The sequence below is a fragment of the Acinonyx jubatus genome, chromosome B2, assembly GCF_027475565.1.
Source record: "Acinonyx jubatus isolate Ajub_Pintada_27869175 chromosome B2, VMU_Ajub_asm_v1.0, whole genome shotgun sequence".
NCBI classification, from domain to species: Eukaryota; Metazoa; Chordata; class Mammalia; order Carnivora; family Felidae; genus Acinonyx; species Acinonyx jubatus.
Window position 1 is genome coordinate 78,617,859 of NC_069385.1, and position 18,842 is coordinate 78,636,700.

The 18,842-nt window shown below is 35.8% G+C and overlaps 1 protein-coding gene across 2 annotated transcripts in view; it reads right to left on the reverse strand.

The window, feature by feature from the left end:
- Window positions 1–2,125: 2,125 nt before the first annotated feature.
- Window positions 2,126–18,842, reverse strand: part of BCKDHB (branched chain keto acid dehydrogenase E1 subunit beta) — a 202,955-nt gene continuing 186,238 nt past the window's right edge. Inside the window, exons 10-11 of one of the 2 annotated variants that reach the window (XM_015074001.3) lie at window positions 4,419–4,567; window positions 2,126–2,422 (exon numbers count right to left, since the gene is read on the reverse strand). In XM_015074001.3, the coding sequence (XP_014929487.1) occupies window positions 4,427–4,567 (141 nt within the window). In that variant the 3' untranslated portion in view covers window positions 2,126–2,422; window positions 4,419–4,426. The remainder of the gene's footprint in view (window positions 2,423–4,418; window positions 4,568–18,842) is intronic. The other variant, XM_015074000.3, reaches the window with a different exon arrangement.

Sequence of the window (18,842 nt, forward strand, 5' to 3'; positions counted from 1 at the left end):
AGCTGGAAACCACACATGTCCACCACAGGCAAGCTGATGGGAAAGGGATTTCACTCAACCAAATGTGGACCCTCTATGGGGTATCTTCTCAGTATTCTTACTCAGAGTTTCTAGATTATGTGACTTAAACCTGAAGGGTTGAACTGAGGTCATTTTCTTGATCTTGTGCTTGTGATCTTGATCTTGTGTTTTTTCCAATGGATACAGGTCTGTACATGTAACTTGGGTAATAACTATCCGTTGTATAGAATGTGGACGTTAATCATGTTTTTTTCCTAAAGGAATTGGGAAGTATGAAGTGTAGAAGATTACCTTCACTTATATATCCATGTTGTCCCAGAGAGTGTGGCCTTCCTGTGCTGAGCTGAGAGTCCTGGGGACTTGGAATTTAGTGTTCATGTAACACCTCCTAGGCGTCTCATTCCACCGTTCTCATTTTTATAGTGTGAAGCATTTGCGTCATGTAAAGAAAATGTACTTATCACAATTATTTAGATGTATATATCCTCTGCCACAAACTGAGTTTAATATTAACTGTAAGCCATTTATTTTGGGAGGGAAAAGGGTGTTTAGTGGTGGGGACTGAAGGGCTAACTGGAAGGGGAAATGCCTTGAAACTCAGGCTCCTAGTGTGTAGATTATCCGCGCAGTTGTCTTCATGCTTGCTATTTCAAAACAGAGTAACAGAAAATAAAATTAAAATGGCTTAAGGGAAAATTCTTACAAGACCAGATGAATAGAAGAAATAGTATTTAAAAGATATCAATGGCAATTAACTTAAAATAAGTAGCTTTAACTAAAATTATAAATTATATCAACTAAAAAACCTCATGCAGCTAAAACAAATATGTTTGAATAGAACCCATTATAGGCCAAGATATGGTTGACTACTGCATATTTCCTGGTTTTCCTAGGCTGACCATGTGAGTTAAGAGTTTCCTGCAAGGATGCCTCATGACTTTGGAGGACAGTGAAAACAAAGTCAAGGTCCATGTTGAGTTTTGGCATCTTAAACTCAGAATGTCTTGTATCATAAGCCAACTGGATTCACTAAATGTCTTCCAAACTTGTTGCTGACAAATACATCTTTTCCCATTCTATAATATACAGGTGTTTCTATTTTTAAACCAAGCACAGGGCTTTATTTTTACCCTAACAAGTGCTCTGGTTCTTTATTTCAGCCCATTGCTATATAGAATCTGTGATAAAGTGCCTTTAATTTACCTCCAAGTTTCTTGCTAGCTACAAATATCACTGTAGATTTCTGTATCCTCCAAATATATCTGATAAAAATGAACAGAACACAACTTTTTAAATTTTAAAAATTTAAAAAGTTTTAAAGTAAAATAAACATTTGTCATCATAAGAAAATATCCATTATCTTCATAGAGAAAAGAAAATGTTATCTGACCCTATTTCTCTGATTTGTAGGAAGGTGGATCTTTCTGCTGGAACTGGGGAGAACAAACTTTTCTGGAATCTACGGAAGGGGTGACAGACCTCACGGCACCATCTGTGAGGGCTGGGCCCGCAGAGATGAGGTGTTTGGCGAAGGGATTCCTGAGGCTGTTCAGGCCTGTCTCAAACTATGAGGAAGGGCAGGGTGAGAGATGAGGGGCCCTGGCAATGTCCCCAGCCCAGAGGTTTCCTCTGCCAGAGCATTTGTTGTTGCTCATGTTGTTCTGCTTTCATCTACATAATAATAGAAAGGGCATGGAAAAAGATATTTGCTTTGCAACATCATGGCAAAAAAAAAAAAAAAAAATTCCAACTGTATCAAAAGCTTGGCAATTTTTAACAAAAAAAAGGCTCATACTGTCCAGCTCCCACAATTGGGAAGCGAGGCAGCAAGGATAATCCTGCCACGCCTGCCAGCTTCTGGAGAAAAAGTGAGTATGTCCATCAGTGGATCTTGTTGAGACAAGAGAGAAGGACGAGGAAAAATATTCCACAAGTTTCATACATACAACCATCTTAACCACACAGAACTATAATAAATATAATGAACTTGAAAATCTGCATTTCTAAACATTTCACTTTCATTCAGATTTAATTGACAAGATAATCTATTACTCTGACTAAAATTCTTTTAACTAATGAAAAAAAAAAAAAAGGACACATGACCTGAGGACAATCTGATTTTGCTTTATTGAATATTATCCCAATCCAATATTTACAGATGTAATTAAATGGAATTTATAAGACTACCAAGTGGAACATTTAAAAAAGTTAATCTGAGACACTCTTACTGGAAATCATCGATTCATATGTGTTAATACCATAACTAATTTAAAATTTTCAGCCAATATCCAAGGTGGTTCAGTTCATAAAAACTCTTTTCAAGAAGAGAGAAGTCTGAGGAAATAAAAAGAAAAATGTTCAGAAAAATATTTCCGTATCTAGTCACAATCTTCCAGTTTTTCTGTAAAAGAAATTCGATAACAATTATAGACATTCTGGCCACCACGAACTAACAGATTTCTTAACTGCATGACTATTTTCCTCAATGCCATATTTTGCTTTAAGCACAGAAAAACTATTTCTTCTTTTGTCATGTTTTCGTGATAGGCTTACACATTTTTTTATGTTTAAAAAGAAATATATATCCAAATTTAAATCAGCACCTACATACTATGGCCACACATTGTTATTACCTTGACTGTCCATTAGAGATAGTCCATGGAACGTATAGGATGGACAACAAAGATGGCGTTCCTGTAACTAGTCGTAAGTGTGACTTACTGTAGAAGCCAGTGGCTTTCATAGACATTCAGAGGACACCAGATCTACTATTGTCTGAAAGAACACCAGGGATATGTTCCTGGTGTTTGGGACTAAGGGCCCAAATTTACATCTGCAACATTGTCAAAATAGAACTGCAAAAAATTGGGGATCACAGTGGCAAATGGGGGGCAGATTTTTTTCTCTCTGTGTACAAATTTAAAGGTATCTCTCTGCTTTTAGGTGGGCTAGGTTTACTCCTCAAACACAGAATTCAAGAATTACAGAATTTCTTATCTTGAAGAAGTATGTGCTTACATTACTACACCGAGTCTATTCTCCTTTTTTCTTAGCAAGATGGTGGTTCTTCAAAATGTATTGTTATTACTATTTTTAGATATTAAAATGTAAATATCACATGTTAATATTCAAACGTTAAATCTAAAATTTAATCCTATCTATGTATTTCAAAAATGTCAAGATAAAATAAAGCAGTGTGTCAGTGATAGTAACTTCTATATTAAAGCCCTGAAAACGAAACGGTTTTTAATGGTATTCATTTTTGCTAGAACAATACTGCCGAAGGGGTAAGCATGACATGAAAAATCGTAATGAATAAATATCAGTTTATTATCCACAATTTAAAAACATTCACTTTAAAAGAAAAAAGAAATAAAAACATTCACTTGGGGGAGCCTGGGTGGCTCAGTTGGTTAAGTGTCAGACTCTTGATTTCAGCTCAGGTCCTGATCTCACAGTTCGTGGGTTGCAGCACTGTGTTGGGCTCTGTGCTGACAGTGCAGAGCCTGCTTGGGATTCTCTCTCTTTCCCTCTCTCTCTACCCCCCCCCCTTCTCTCAAAATAAATAAATAAACTTTAAAAAAGCCAAAACATTCACTTGCCAGAAAGGAATCTGGAAATGGCGGTGGTTCTGGATTCTTTTAAGTAAAACTTCCCTATACACAATAAATAAGTTTCCTGCTCAACAAACCTGTTTTTAGGTAATACAAATTGTATGTTATGGATCATCATATAGTTTAATTCACTGGAGTCCACATTAATGGTGCTTGAAGGCCCATTTTTAAAAACAGAAATTAACCCTCTGCATGAACAATTTAAATAGCTGGTAAAAATATACAGAAATGAGGATAAAACTGGAACAGTGGAGTAAGGTGTATTTGCAATCCAACCATGGCACAGAGCATATGCACCTTCCTCTTTATTGATTCCTCAATGTTAATATGTGCACACATCTGTTTTATAGATATCCGATAATACATCAGATAATAATAATCGATGTGTTTCTATTCAATGTAAATATACCACTATGAATGTGAACTTTTTTCTTAAGCCCACATTTTGTTTTAGAAATTGCCAACACATTGATGACCATTGCCATTGGTTAATAGTACATTCATGGGTGGGGCGCCTGGGTGGCTCAGGTAGTTAAGCGTCCGACTTTGGCTCAGGTCATCATCTCAGGGTTCGTGGGTTCGAGCCCCGTGTCGGGCTCTGTGCTGACAGCTCGGAGCCTGGAGCCTGCTTCGGATTCTGTATCTCCCTCTCTCTCTCTGCCCCTCCCCCATTCGTGTTCTGTCTCTTTCTCTCAAAAATAAATAAACTTTAAAAAATTTCGTAAAAATGGTACATTCATGAGAGTGGCATGCTAGCTTTCTCAAAATGCAGGGCAGACTTACCAATATGGTTAATAGTTGATCATTTTTCGGAGGGCATCATAGCACTTCCATTTGTCTGGGATGTAGAATGGCTCAAAAATGTGAGGAAATGGTGTGTCATACCCACATACTCTTGATATAGGAGCCTCTAGGTTCAGGAAACATTCTTCCTGCAGAGAAGAACACAGATAGTTAACTTCAAGAATATTCTCTTTTATTCACAGAGATGAAATGTTTTCATTTAGAATACGGTTTTATCCAAGGGCATTAAAATAATTAAGTATATTTTAATGTAAAAAAAAAGTTAAAAAATAAAGTAACAAACAGCATGTTGGGCTCGATCCCAATTTTACTTAAAATGTTTTCATCTACAGGCATTTGAATTTATGCCTACACATACCTCTACTGCTTAAGTCTAATTGGGATTATACCAAACACGCTGTCCTACAAATACAAGTGTAAGTCATGACAAAATCATAATGAAATGTTCACAGGAAACTCTGCGGCTTGAAATTAGTGATGGTATATGTTTTTTCTTGTTTCCTGTGTTTTTCAAGTTGTGTATGCAATGGACATGCATTATGTTCATAATCTATGTTTGTAATTATTCTACACAGCCACACTGAACATCTACCAGTTACTTAGCTGTGCCTGCATTCTCTCATGGCTAGGCTTCTGTAGATGCTGATGGTCCCCTGCCCAAGTCACTGCCCAAGCCCATCACTCTCTGCCTGACTGATGTGTGCACATCTCTCAGATATCATGTTAGGAGTCACCTCTGCTGGGAAGCCTTCCTTGGTGGCACTTCCCCAACCCTGCACCACTGATAAGAGAGGGGCTTCTGCCCTGAGCTCTCGCAGAACTGAACTCAGAAAGATCAGCAAGTTGCCTAATTATCTGTCTCTCCTGAGAGACAATGAACTCCATGAAGCTAGAGCTCTGGTTCAAAAATATAAAATCCCAACCACAGAAGAATCCTGTAGGAAATTATCTTCGGGGGAAAAAAAAAAGTTATTCAAATGGTGGCAAATTCATACTTAAAATTTTTAGGAGGTTAAAAAAATCTGAAGATATATGATTAAACTATTCCTATGAAAATGATATTAATGTTACCATTCACAGCTATTACCTCAAATTAAATCTTAGGTGTTTTCCGAATGTTGCCAGAAAGAAGGGGAGTGGAGGTGTTGAGCAAAGTGAGAGGGAGGGAGGTACAGGCCTCCAGTTAGAGAATGAGGTAAGTCACGGGAATAAAAAGCAGAGCGTAAGGAACACAGTCAATGATACTGTAATAGACATGTAATGGAAGGCAGCCACACTTGTGGAGAAGATAGCATGATGTATAAACTTGTCAAATTACTAAGTTGCATGCCTGAAACAAATGTAGCACTGTGTGTCAGCTACACTAAAACAAAACAAAACAAGAGCAACAACAACAGAACACTTAGGTTTTTTTATGCACCTGCATTCTACATTACCTTGCTTTACAAAGGATTTGAGGTTCACCTTTGCTTACGTATTTTACTTAACTGCACTTTATTTTTTTTTTTGCTTAACACAAGTGTTTTATTTTTTTAAAGTTTTCGTTTAAATTCCAGTTAACATACAGTATAATATTAGTTTCAGGTGTACAATACAGTGACTCAACACTTCTGTACAATAGTTGGTGCTCATCACAAGTGCGCTCTTTAATCCCCATCACCTATTTCACCCCTCCTCCCCACCCACTGACCCCTCTGGTAACCATCAGTTTGTCCTCTATAGTTAAGAATCTGTTTCTTGATTTGCCTCTCTCCTTTGTTTCTTAATTTTCACATATGACCGAAATCATATGCAATTTGTCTTTCTCTAACTTATTTCACTTAGCATAATACTCTCTAGCTCCATCCACATCGTCACAAATGATAAGATTTCATTCCTTTTTATGGCTGAGCAATATTCCATTGTGTGTGTGTGTGTGTGTGCATGTGTGTGTATATATGATTTAAAAATATATTTTACATATTTATAATATGTGTGTGTATATATATGCATGCCACCATATACATACACCACATCTTTAACCATTCATCAGTCAATGGACATTTGGGCTGTTTCCATAGTTGGCTATTGTATTATTTTGACATTTTCATTTGAGCAGAAAGTTTTACATGAAGGAAACATGACAACTCATGTTCAATACCTATCCTCTGTGGATATTTCTTCAAGTGACAAGCATATTAGGGCAGAAAGAGCCTGGGAACAGAACAAATCAGCATCAAGATACAACCGGCCGTTAACAGACCTCACTCTGCCCCCATAACCACTGTGGTTTATATTATCAAACACCAAGTAAGTGCTAGTTTTTCCTCACAACAGGAAATCTTCATTAACAACTTGAGAACACTATATACATAAGGCTTAAAGAGTAACCTAAGAAATTCCACTACTAATATGCTTAAAAAAAAAAAAAAAAGAAGACAGGTGGATTGTTTCTTGACTGCAACAAGTAATTTTAAAGGGATTTAAATTGTTGATGTGGGATTAACTCAGTTTTATTACTTTAATTGATATGGGCTTTTCCCCATCTTCCCTGATTATTTTACTTTTCATAACTGCAAGTACAGAAAATCAAAGGTAAAACATTTTACTAAATGCCCTTGACTATACACCTGCTATAAAATACTGCTCTTTCAAAGTTGGAAAGCTGGGCTACAACAGAACGATCTGCCAGTATTTGTGAAAATGACTCCTTTTAACATAATGACTAACATCATCAAACTTTTTTTTCAAATAGCAATGCTCCTAATTCCTCAAGAATGTTAAAGTCACTCTTTACAAGATACATCTGTGTGTACAAAACAGATGAACATAAGGGAAGCAAAGGTAATGAAAAAAAAAAAAACCAAGTAGGGGGACAAAACATAAGAGACTCTTAAATATGGAGAACAAAATAGAGAGTTACCGGAGGGATTGTGGGAGGGGGGATGCACTAAATGGGTAAGAGGCATTAAGGAACCTACTCCTGAAATCATTGTTGCACTGTATGCTAACTAACTTGGATGTAAATTTAAAAAAATAAATTAAATTTAAAAATAAAAACAAGATACTTCTGTGTGTTTGCATGGGCACAGAAAAAGGTCTGAAATGTCACACTTAAACTATAAGCAGTGGTCACCCTCTGAGGCAAAGAGGTTTTCGAGAAAGGACTCTACTTCAAACTTTAAATGTATTGTTTGAGTTTTTATGAAACAGTATTACTTTCGTAATTAAATGACACTGACATAAAAGAGTAAAGGATCACCTTCTTTATGTGAATAAAAATTACTATTTTATGTTAGTTTTGTAACTTTATATGTAGCATTTCCTTAATTTGGAAATAATTACTGTACATTAAATGGAATTAAAGGATTATAAAGTACTATATGTAAATATATAAAGTATATTTTAAAATCATGGAGGATAATATAAGGATAGATAACAGAGGACTATGGCTCAATTTTTGTAAGGATAGGCCGTACCCAACTGAAACAGTTTGGAATTTTAACACTTTGCTAACTGAAGTAATATTAGAGATTTAAGTTATTCCTTCCACGGACTTGTGTTAAAACTTCTTGTAAAGAGATTGGAAATAAGATGTTTGGGTCAAGCAGCTGCACACAGTGACTTCCTACTGAACTGGTTCATACACAAATGATTTATGTGGGGCTATATGTTTCTTTCTGCAACCATCAAAACAGGGCAACCTTGTTCACCCTGTTTTTTTCATACAGAAACTATACTCACACATACATTTACAAAAAAATATTTGAATTTCATCAGCAGATTTGTAGATCAATGTACCAGATTAATCCTCCAGAAATCATATCTCTATTATATACCACATTATGACACCATAATTATAGTAACCATGTACCTGAATTTCCAAGACAGGCCAGATTAACTGTATTTTTCTTTTCCATTGACTGAATAAGTACACTCATTTTAAAAACTGATGTTTTTTTGGAGTTCCTGGATGGCTCAGTTAGTTAAGTGGCCACCTCTTGATTTCAGCTCAAATCATGATCTCATAGTTCATGGGATAGAGCCCCTCGTTGGGCTCCGTGCTGGGTGTGGAGCCTACTTAAGATTCTCTGTGCTGGGTGTGGAGCCTACTTAAGATTCTCTCTCTTCTCTCTCTCTCTCTCTCTCTCTCTCTCTTTCTCTCCCCACCACCATCCCCCCCAGGCCCTCTCCTGCTTATACACACATGCTCTCTCTCTCTCAAAAATAAACAAATAAAAACTCTGATGATTTTTCATTCAAAAATAGTAACCCACATAAAATTAAAGAAGAAATAATTACCTAACCCACAGAGTTGTGAGAACTACAGGTCATGTCCAGCACAGGGGCTAACATGGGAAACATCGGTTTCTGCTCCTCTCCTTGGAGAGCTTGTATGTGGAGCAGCTCAGTCCACATGGGGACAATTACAGATGTAACTGTGAGGTTCCAAAGCAGATTACAGTGTAATATGTAACCAGGGACATCAGAAGAGAACCAGACAGGTGCCAAGAGAAACTTTTCTCCAGCTATTCATGGTCCTAAGTATCACCATGGATCCAGTGAGAAGGAGTGTACATAAACCCTGAAGCAATCGGCTAGTTACACTTACATACATTTTGTTGTGGTGTGTGCTTTCACTTAAGTAATCAGGTGCTTAAAAGGAAACAGAAATTCCTTCCAAAAGACCATTGTGTGACATTCTAGTATATGGTATTCAAAATTTACTTCTGAATATCTGTCATTATGAGCATCTTTTTTTCTAAAATATGTTAACAATAGGGCACATGGGTAGTCCAGTCAGTTAAGCATCTGACTCTTGGTTTTGGCTCCGGTCATGATCTTGTGGTTCATGAGTTCAAGCCCCGCATGAGACTCCACACAGAGCATGAGCCTGCTTGGGATTCTATCTCTCCCTCTCTCCCTGCCCCACCCCTGCTCTTGCTCTCCCTCTTTCAAAAAAACAAACAAACAAAGAAAAAAAACCTTTAAAATAAAATGTTAATAATAGTAACCAGTACTAACGATGTAACAGGAATGGTACTTAATGAATTATACTTTATATTTTATCTCTAACAAATCTATGAGGTAGGTATTATATTCCATTTCACAGATGAGGAAATCAAGGTGAAAGAATTTGTCCAAGGTCAAATAGCTACATACATAGCCATTTAAGATTCCAACTGGACTGCAAAGCCCGTGTTCCTAGTCACTCTTCTGCAAAATGACTATTGAGGATAGTAATAACAAGAAAGATGATAGATAGATAGATAGATAGATAGATAGATAGATAATAGGAATAAAGAAGAATGGTAAAATAGAAAGCAGGCTGGGATGGAGGTTTTAGAACAGAGTCTCAAGAGGCATAATGGGTTAAATGCAGTCTTATACATAAGGAAGGCAGAGGCTAAGACATGTAAAGAACTTGAAAAGCACACATGTAAGCCTAAAAGTCACACATAGAGCAATAAACAGATGGTCCCGGGTATCAGCAACCTCCTGAGTTATCCTAAGTGATTTAAATCAACATAACTCAAATTGTTTATATATTAGCCATCTGGGTTGCTATGCATATTATAACCAGAAAAGGAAGCAGACAATCTGAAATAACAATTCCAAATCATAAAAACTATAGATGCGAACGAAATATATTCTTTATTTGCCTATTTGTAACAAAACGAAAGTTTTAAGTATCTTGTTAAGATAGCAGAGGACAGAGATCCTGCAGATTTTTTAGCAGGTAAGAGAGAACAAGTAAAAATTAATTAAATTGGATACATTATTGTTTTAAGAAAAATAAAATTAGCAATACATTTCTAAAAATTAAGTGTACGACATTCAGCCCTGTGTTTTAGTGACTGTAATATAGATTGTATAGTATGTGCATGCAAATATGAATATATTAGGGTTTTCATGGGATCTCACAAAATCTCTCAACATATAACCTCATCTCCCCATTAAAGTTTTAAGTATATCAACCATAAATTCTCCTGTCACAATGTCACAGGAGTTATGGCACTGAAATCAGTCTCAGGCATTCCACATTGTGGCTTCAATCACTCTCTCCACAAATCTTTTCACTGTTTTTATGGCAAAGCTGTATAATATAATTGATACAGCATGGAATTTGGAAGTCTATTTAAAGGGTATCTTTGTTTTCCTATGATTTCATTTCTCCAAGCCCCTGTTTACTCAATAGCAAATTAGAGGTATTGAAAAATATTATATTATCCTATTGTTTCATAACTCTATTGTTACTTTGCCTATTTGCGTCTCCAGATTGTGCAGTAGCATATGAAGAGTACCAGGTTTCAAGCTTGACACATCATAGTGCTCAGTAATTGCTAGGTTTTTGTTTTCTCTTAAGATTTTCTAAGTTATAATAAACACAAACTATTTGAAATGATAGATCAAATCATCAATGAAGAGAAGATTCTGGTACACAGAACGGTCAACACTGAGAAGTAATATCCCTGATAGCACTGTGCCTGAACAGCTACCCGTTACTGGAGACTTACTAAGCCTTAAAAAATGTAAGAAAATACCAAAAATAACTAAGTGCTGTATGAGGAAGGAGGGTAGAAATCACTGAGGTTATGAGAGAAACAGGCTACATTCAGGCCTCAAGGAAAGAAAGGGTCCGGTGCTGCCCCCTGGTGGGAGTCAGGGAATGTGGACACAAATTGCCAGTTCCTGGGGCTGGAATAACAGATTGTGTGGCTAGATAAGAAAGTCAAGAGCTCTGGAAATGGTTAAAAAAATCTACCCCCTCTCCCCCAGAAGAACATAATTTCCCAGCAGGGCCACTATAGAAAAGTAGGCTGTCAGTTAGCTACTGGATGGTTACAAGTAAAAGAGCCCAACCTAATTGAATGTAATCAGGGCATATATACTTTGAAAAACAGTAAAGAATAAAGACCATGCAGTATCATTTAATTTAGTTTTAAAGTAACCATTTGGTTTTGCTTTTTATTTCAAGGCAACCCTAGGCTTGGATTTCTTTCTAGGAAAAATTCTGGATAATTTTTATTCAGTTCTTCTAACGACAGAAAGTTGGATACAGCCTATTGTGTAAGACCACATACCTTCTTGAGTTGGAAAGTTGTGAAAAAAAGTTAAAAGTGAGATAAGAAAACTTCAGGGTTTTTTATGTATGTACCTAATTTCTTATAGCTGATACAGGCTGTTTAAATTACTTAAATTTTCCTGAAAAACTAATTTTTCTAAACATTTAATGGAAGGTCAGAAAGGCAGGACACTGTAATGAGAAACACATCACAAGTCAGAATAGGCATACATTGCCTATAGGATTACCTGATAAATCAAGATTTTATGTTCCTCCTTGGAATAATGAAAAACATCAGTTCATTACTTAATTTCAAAGTTATAGCTCAGAAAATTGATTTTTCAATTACTTTGCAAACAAAAAGGTCCCAAATATATCACATAATCATTATTATGCCACCAATAACCCATTTAAACTATGAGAATATATTTTGTTTCCAAGAGGGGGATAGGATGGGAGTAAATTAAGCTATAAATGTAATAAGCACCAAGCCAGACATAGATCATAGAGTTATCATTTCTTCTCTAGGAGAAAAAAAATAATACACAGCTTTAAATGATTTTGGATGTGTTTACTTTCCAACCTGAATTCCAATACCATTTAGTCCTAATTTAGTTAAACTGTTAAATTAACAATAAAACAAGAGATTTTGCTTCTAAGTTCAATTAGTTGTCTAGAGGTCATAATGAGCAGTGCAAGAGTAAAACTCTAAAAAATATGAAAAAGACCTGAATATACCAGATGATGTAAACTTGATAGCCATAAAGTCAATGAACTTAGAGACTTAAGTTGATTAGTCTTATCTATGTAAGGCTAGACATCACCCAGCCTCCCAATACTATCAGAGAATATTTGTTTTAAATTTGATTTAAATCTGCCATCAAAACTTGCCCATAGCCAAAACATGAGATTTAGCAGATGAGAAAAAAATGATTCTGGTGTCTTGAATCACACTTCCTTAGCAAATGAGTCACAGAAACCTGTGAAGGCACTATGCCAGCAACTCCAAATTAATTTCATTACTGAATTAAATAAATACAACTTTTACTAATGTAACATACTATTTTTCATTTAAATAATGGTTTAAGTAGTATGTATCATGTTTTTAAAATATAGCTTAGAAGACATATTAGGCTGTACCAATTTTCCACATAACACAGACCTATGAAATTAAATCTTCAGATAGCACAGTCCCTAATTTGCCCTCAAACATTAGAGTTACGTTTATTTTATGTTTCTAATACCATATGCACACAAGATGCATTCAACAAACACTTGTTGATTTGAAGCTTCTCACGTTTAAAACACAGCTGAACCAGTGCAACTAACTGAAACAGTATATGAGTAATATAATTTTATCTAGCTTTCTATAATACCTAAAAACATGTATAGTCTGTCCCAAAAACATGTATTTCAGCAAGGCTTCTCTGTAGAATCATAATCTTGACTAAATTAAAAGCTGAGATTTCTATTATTTAACTTCGCTGAAATGTCTTCAGTATCTGAGGACTTTAAAAAAAAAACCCATTTCTTCCTCTTGAATGCAAATTACTGGCAATCTGGTACAATTTTTGTTTTCTATGATTTCTTTAGCTAAAGAATGGAGCTGAATTCTAAATTAGGATTTTCATTTAAATTCAAATTCCATTTTTAAAATGGAAGCTTATTTTCTGAAGTTAGAAATATTATTTCTGAACTAAATGTGTTTCCCTGGATATAGTCTAGCTACCTAAAACAAAGTTGGAGTATGATATTAAAATCTGCATAGAAACGATTCATGCCTCAAATTCTATAGTCGTTAAGATATAAACATGTCACTATAAAATTATCTATGAATCTCAACATATTAACTGTGGAAACTAAAGTAGAACACATTTTAAAATCAAACTATAACATTAAAACAAACTATTATATAAAAGGGATTGCTTTTGTTTCTCAGAAGATGGCTTTTATAAATTTTACTGTTTTAAAATCAGAAAATAAGTGAAAGTAAGTGATAACTCATGTCTACAATTTCTGATGTTTTCTAAAACCACTTTTTAAGAAAGTACATAGTGTTCATTATGGCCCAGGGACTGAACTAACTACTTTACAAACACTAACTCATTTTGTTGTTCATAAAAACTAAATTAGCAACCACAGAGGTAAAACTAGCACTCCATCCAAACCACTTTGGTTTTCCAGGTAAAACCGGTAAAAGTTTGGTTCTGCTTCCCAACTTTGCCCCAGAGACTGTCTTGAGCTGCTGCATCACCTTCACCTGACCAGCACCGTGAGAAACAGCAGCTAAAAAGGTCATTTCTTCATTAAGTCTTCCTGCAAAGAAGCATCGTGCTTATTTGCAGCAGTCAGTCTGTTCTGTTCTGAGGCTTTAAAAGTTCAAAATTTAAAGTTAAGATTCTTTTCAGATATCCTATGTGCAGATATATAAATGTGCAGACATTCAAAACGTACCGCGGCAACAATGCTTTTGTTAAAACAATTCGTATTCAATAGAGAGGGGGAAAAAAGGCAATGCTCTCAAATTTCCACAGACGCTGAAGCTTCTCAAATTTTATAGTTCACAATTCTTCCCTATAGAAGAAAGCATCGGCAGCAGCAAAGTTTGAAAGTGGAATTTCCTGAGAATGTGGGTGCATAACGATAAACATAAGCGGCGTGCAGTACTGGGTCGTCTCACGAACAAACCACTCTCTGTCAGGTAGGATTCTTGCTTTTGTTTGACAACAGGAAACTTCAAATACTCCTATAAAGCAACTTTTGATGATTTTATAAAGCATTCCGTTTTTCTGATTGTCTTTACCATAAAATTATTCCTATAGAATTCTACTGCTACCAAATGGTCCTCGGAAGGCAGAAATCAATCCTTGGCAAGAGCAGCTTAATGATTCCTTTGTCTCGTGACACAAAAAGTAGATTCTTTTAGAATTTGGGAAACTGAACCTGCACTAGGAAAACTTCTATTAGGATCTGTCACTGTCCCAATTTTGCAACCTGTTTTTAAGTTTTGAGGCTGATCACAAAACGAAACTACTAGCCCCTATTTAGCACCATCTTTCTAAAAAGCTTGAGAAGCTGGATAAAGAAATGATGGCTAAAGTATTTGCTATTCTATGAATGATTTCTTGTTACAATATAAAGTTTCGTGTGTGTGTGTGTGTGTGTGTGTGTGTGTTTACTGCTTTTTCATTTTCTTTAAATATGTCAAATTTCTAGTTTATGTTTTAGTTTATGTTTAAAACATGCTAAAGCAACTTACTAAATGTAGAAAAGGCAAGGAAAAGGGAAAAATCAATTTTATTTTATCTACAGAATGCCCAAAGAGATGTGTCAATGTTTTTACTGAAATTAAACACACTTTTTTTTTTTAAAGTTAATCTTGGGTGTCATAGCGACATAGCCTTTAAGCTGGGTTTTGCTGAATGAATAAATTAGACCAGTTTATTTTTCAGCACTTTAATTCTGGTCACCAGATAACTACAATTTTACTAAGAAAAGCACAACAGAAATGAATGTTCTAAGGCTATCATCAATTATTAGGGAGATGTAGGCAAAAATGTGTTAATTGGATCCCTGCAGTAGCAGCCCTCCCAAAGTTTAATAACTGAACAAATTAACAAAGCAAACAAGTTTTTGGCAGGAGTCTCTGACCTAAGTAAGAAGAGGCTTGTTAGGGCTCTCATTATTTACATGCAGATGACTTTTGCTAATAGGATGAGTTTAACCTTTTCATTAAAACAAATCTAGCACTTGTAATTGTTGTCTGCATTCAATTAAAATAAAATGCAGAATCCAAAATATATTTTCCTCTTTACTGTATTTACAGATCTATATTTCTACCTTTAAAGTTGGTTCATATTTCTTACAAAGAAGCTTTTCAAATTAAATGTCTATGTTTTTGCATACACACCTTTCCAGAATTTCAAGAATAAGAGATATTTCAGAATAAGGGGAAAAATCCACATAGTTCCTTTTTTTACTCCTATAACTGGGTAAATTGTATGCAGGTAAGATGAACCCAATTCTCACAAAGACCATATTGCATGCTCACTGTGGACAAACTTCTAATAAGCCTGATAAAACAACAGACACACTAGTGAAAGGTGGTTAGTAACTGGGACCTGGTTCTGGATAATTTCATAGTTAAGTGCAAAAATATAATATTAAAAATGCCAAAGGTACTGTTTTTGGATGAACTCAATTTATGTAGTTTCTGTAAAAGGGTGATGTTCACACAGTTTATTTAAATGGACCAAAGCATTTACTTACTATTTTTTATCTACTTACTTGAGGCTGAACTCTATAAAAGTTCAATCAGGTCCCTCAATGAGGAATCAGGCTAAAATACATAGCACAGATTCCCCCACAGAGATCACAGGCGTTTCCCTACTGGGCATAGACGCATGGACACAAATAATTCTGTATGTATCAACACATCCTCGTGAATATCCCGAGAAACAATATGGAGGCTTACAGGAAAAGAAATGTATTTGTCCATATGCCTGTCACTTCAGAAAAAGGAATATGTACATGTTTACAGAGAATAAAAAGCCCAGACATTTACTAAATAGTAACCAAAGAGATGTTTAATAATAAACAAGTATAATTATTTATGTAGTCTCAATTCTTTCAACAACCCTATGGAGTGTCAAAGCGAACCTTGCCACTGGCAAAGGTTAAGTGAGGTGGCCAACATCACGCAGGTGCCCACAGTTCTGTTGGTATTCAAACCAGCTCTGCTGCTTACTCTTAGGTATCCTGCACAGGGCTTTAGATTTATGAGTAGGCAAGAGAATACTGCTTGGATATAGGGCAAAATTTGTATTTAGTGCTCTCATTATACCTGTGAAAGAGAAACTGGTGGAATTGTCTACTGGTTTATGCCAAGTCATATATATATATATATATATATACATATATATATATATACATACATACACACATATATATATGTATGTATGTATATATATTAAGTCTAATAAAAAGCTTATTAGCAGCATAGAGTCTTGGGTCACGGTGGTCATTAGGAAGAGATGGGTCTCTAGAGGTACAGCAGATTAAGCTCAGATTTATTTGTTTGGCTTCTTTTAGATACTTGTTGGGGAGAAGACGGGAAAATGAGGGGAAGGGAGGACATGAATAGATCTTGTTTCTACTATTGGTTTGATTGAGTGCAGGGCACAAACTGCCACTGTGAATTCTGAAACTGACTTTGAATTCTGAGGAAAAAACCTGAATGTTCCACCAGTGGTTGGGCTGGGAGCTTAAAGTTTCTTTTACTGTAAGAGTAAAGACAATAATTTAAGTGCTTCACCAGGAAATGAAACTCGCTTCCTTTCATTTCCTTATCTATGGGAAAATCGAGATTTAACTTAAGTAGCTAAGTGATTTGATAAGAATGTGACAGCTTTTTGATAGACTGGAAAAATAGTTTAAATACACACAGGTTTACAAGTTTTACCCTAGCTTTTAACTTAAATTGGAATATGAAATTTAATCCTCTCCTTGCAGTAAATATTTTATAGCTATTCTCCACGGTTAACTCACTTAGTAGAGCTCTAACAGTACTGAAGAAAATTCCTGGAGTAAAGAAATGTCTTTTGAGAATAAGATTAAATTCTTTTTTTTTTTTTGCAATTAAAACAACAATCAACAAATAAGACATTGCAATTAAATTAATCTGAAATTAAAGTGTAAATTTAAGTGCAGTATGGGGTCTCCCTGTCTCAGACTGTACTCACTGGCTTCAATTAGTGGTTACTGGCACAGGCTCCACAGCTGGCACTGGGGTGTTTATTAAATAGCTGTGGGCTCTCATTATAGGTGTAAAGCTAGTTGCACACACATAAGTGCCACCAAGTGGACATGACTGTGTGTGGACGGGTCCATCCCCGTGCGTGCAAACAGATAGGTCCCAGTTGTCTGGGACAAGAACTCCAGACATCCCGAAGAAAATCTCACATTTAAAAGCTCAATTAAAAAATCATATATGTATATAATATATCTGAGTTAGGATGCATTAAAATGTCATCATTTTCAATTCTCAGTCCCCTGAATGAGCACGCTTATATGTCTGACAAAACAAATCACCAACCCACGAGGATTTTCCTTAGGTTTCCTCAAATGCTAATTGTGTAGCAAATCTAATTAAGTGTGTATGATTCACTTCAGCAGTAGGTACTTCAGTTACTTCAGAATTGCCGAAGGGGATCTGAAGTGTCTATTCTCCCTCCAAGACAATCATGCTGCGTGCCAAACTGATAACCATTAAACACAGCTGCAGAGCAAATGTGCGGTCTTGGTCCTGTAAATACAGTGTTCACACATCAATCTGCCCTGTGAGCAATTTCGGATTCAGAACTACCGATTACAGGTTTATGTTACTGTTAAATAAGTATTATATATGGGTATTTCACCCAGCACAGCTTGAACAGATTTCTATATGTCATGAGAGTTTCTTCCACCTACGGATACTCACGGAAACTCTGAAAACCCCAAACAGTGATAAATGCATTCGATCAGCATCTTGTTGAACTGGTTTTCAAGCTCTATTCCTCACGCAAGAAAAGTCAAAGTTGCTTTGTTGTGTTTGAGAACATATTTGTGGAATAATTAACGTGCAGTATAGTTAACCTCATTCCTGAAGAAAATCACATATGCTGTGTTTATTGTAAATGCGTTTCTTTTAGTTACAGTCAGTAAGTGTGCAAAACAAATCTATGGACAAATCTGAATTTACAGAAATTAAACTATTTTTATTTCAGTAACTCAAATAATCTCCATGGAAGGAAATTCTTTTCAGAGGGGCTCTGCAAACTGGGTGGGTTGCCGGATGCTTCAGGCCATGACCACATTCCCTCCAGAGGCTGTTAGATCGCTATGGCAACTACCCTTTCCCTATCAATAAGCAACAGCTCCGAACACTGATACTCTTAAAAAAAATGATTTCCTTTTCTGTGGCCATAACGATATGAACTAGTTTCCAGACTGAAATATCCCACTTTTCGTGCAAAACAAACAACACATTTGCTGACTGAATTCACTAGAATTCGTCTTTATAAATAAATGTAAAACTAGTGAAATCAGCCACTGTACCCCAGTTCAGTTTCAAAACAAGGTAAAAGTTGTGACGTAAGTAATCTAAGGATGTCACAGCTGGAATGTGTGATGTGTGGAGGTCCAGGCAGAAGAATAAAACTGGTCTCCCGAGAACAAATGACATATCGGAAGCAAAACTTCCAAGAAAACAACATATGCTTCCACCCAGCTCTTGGAGTCTCTTAAAAGAAGCACGCATTTGAAGAGCTGCATTTCTTATCTGTAGTTATTTCCAGATACGTAATTATTACTGTGCAGGG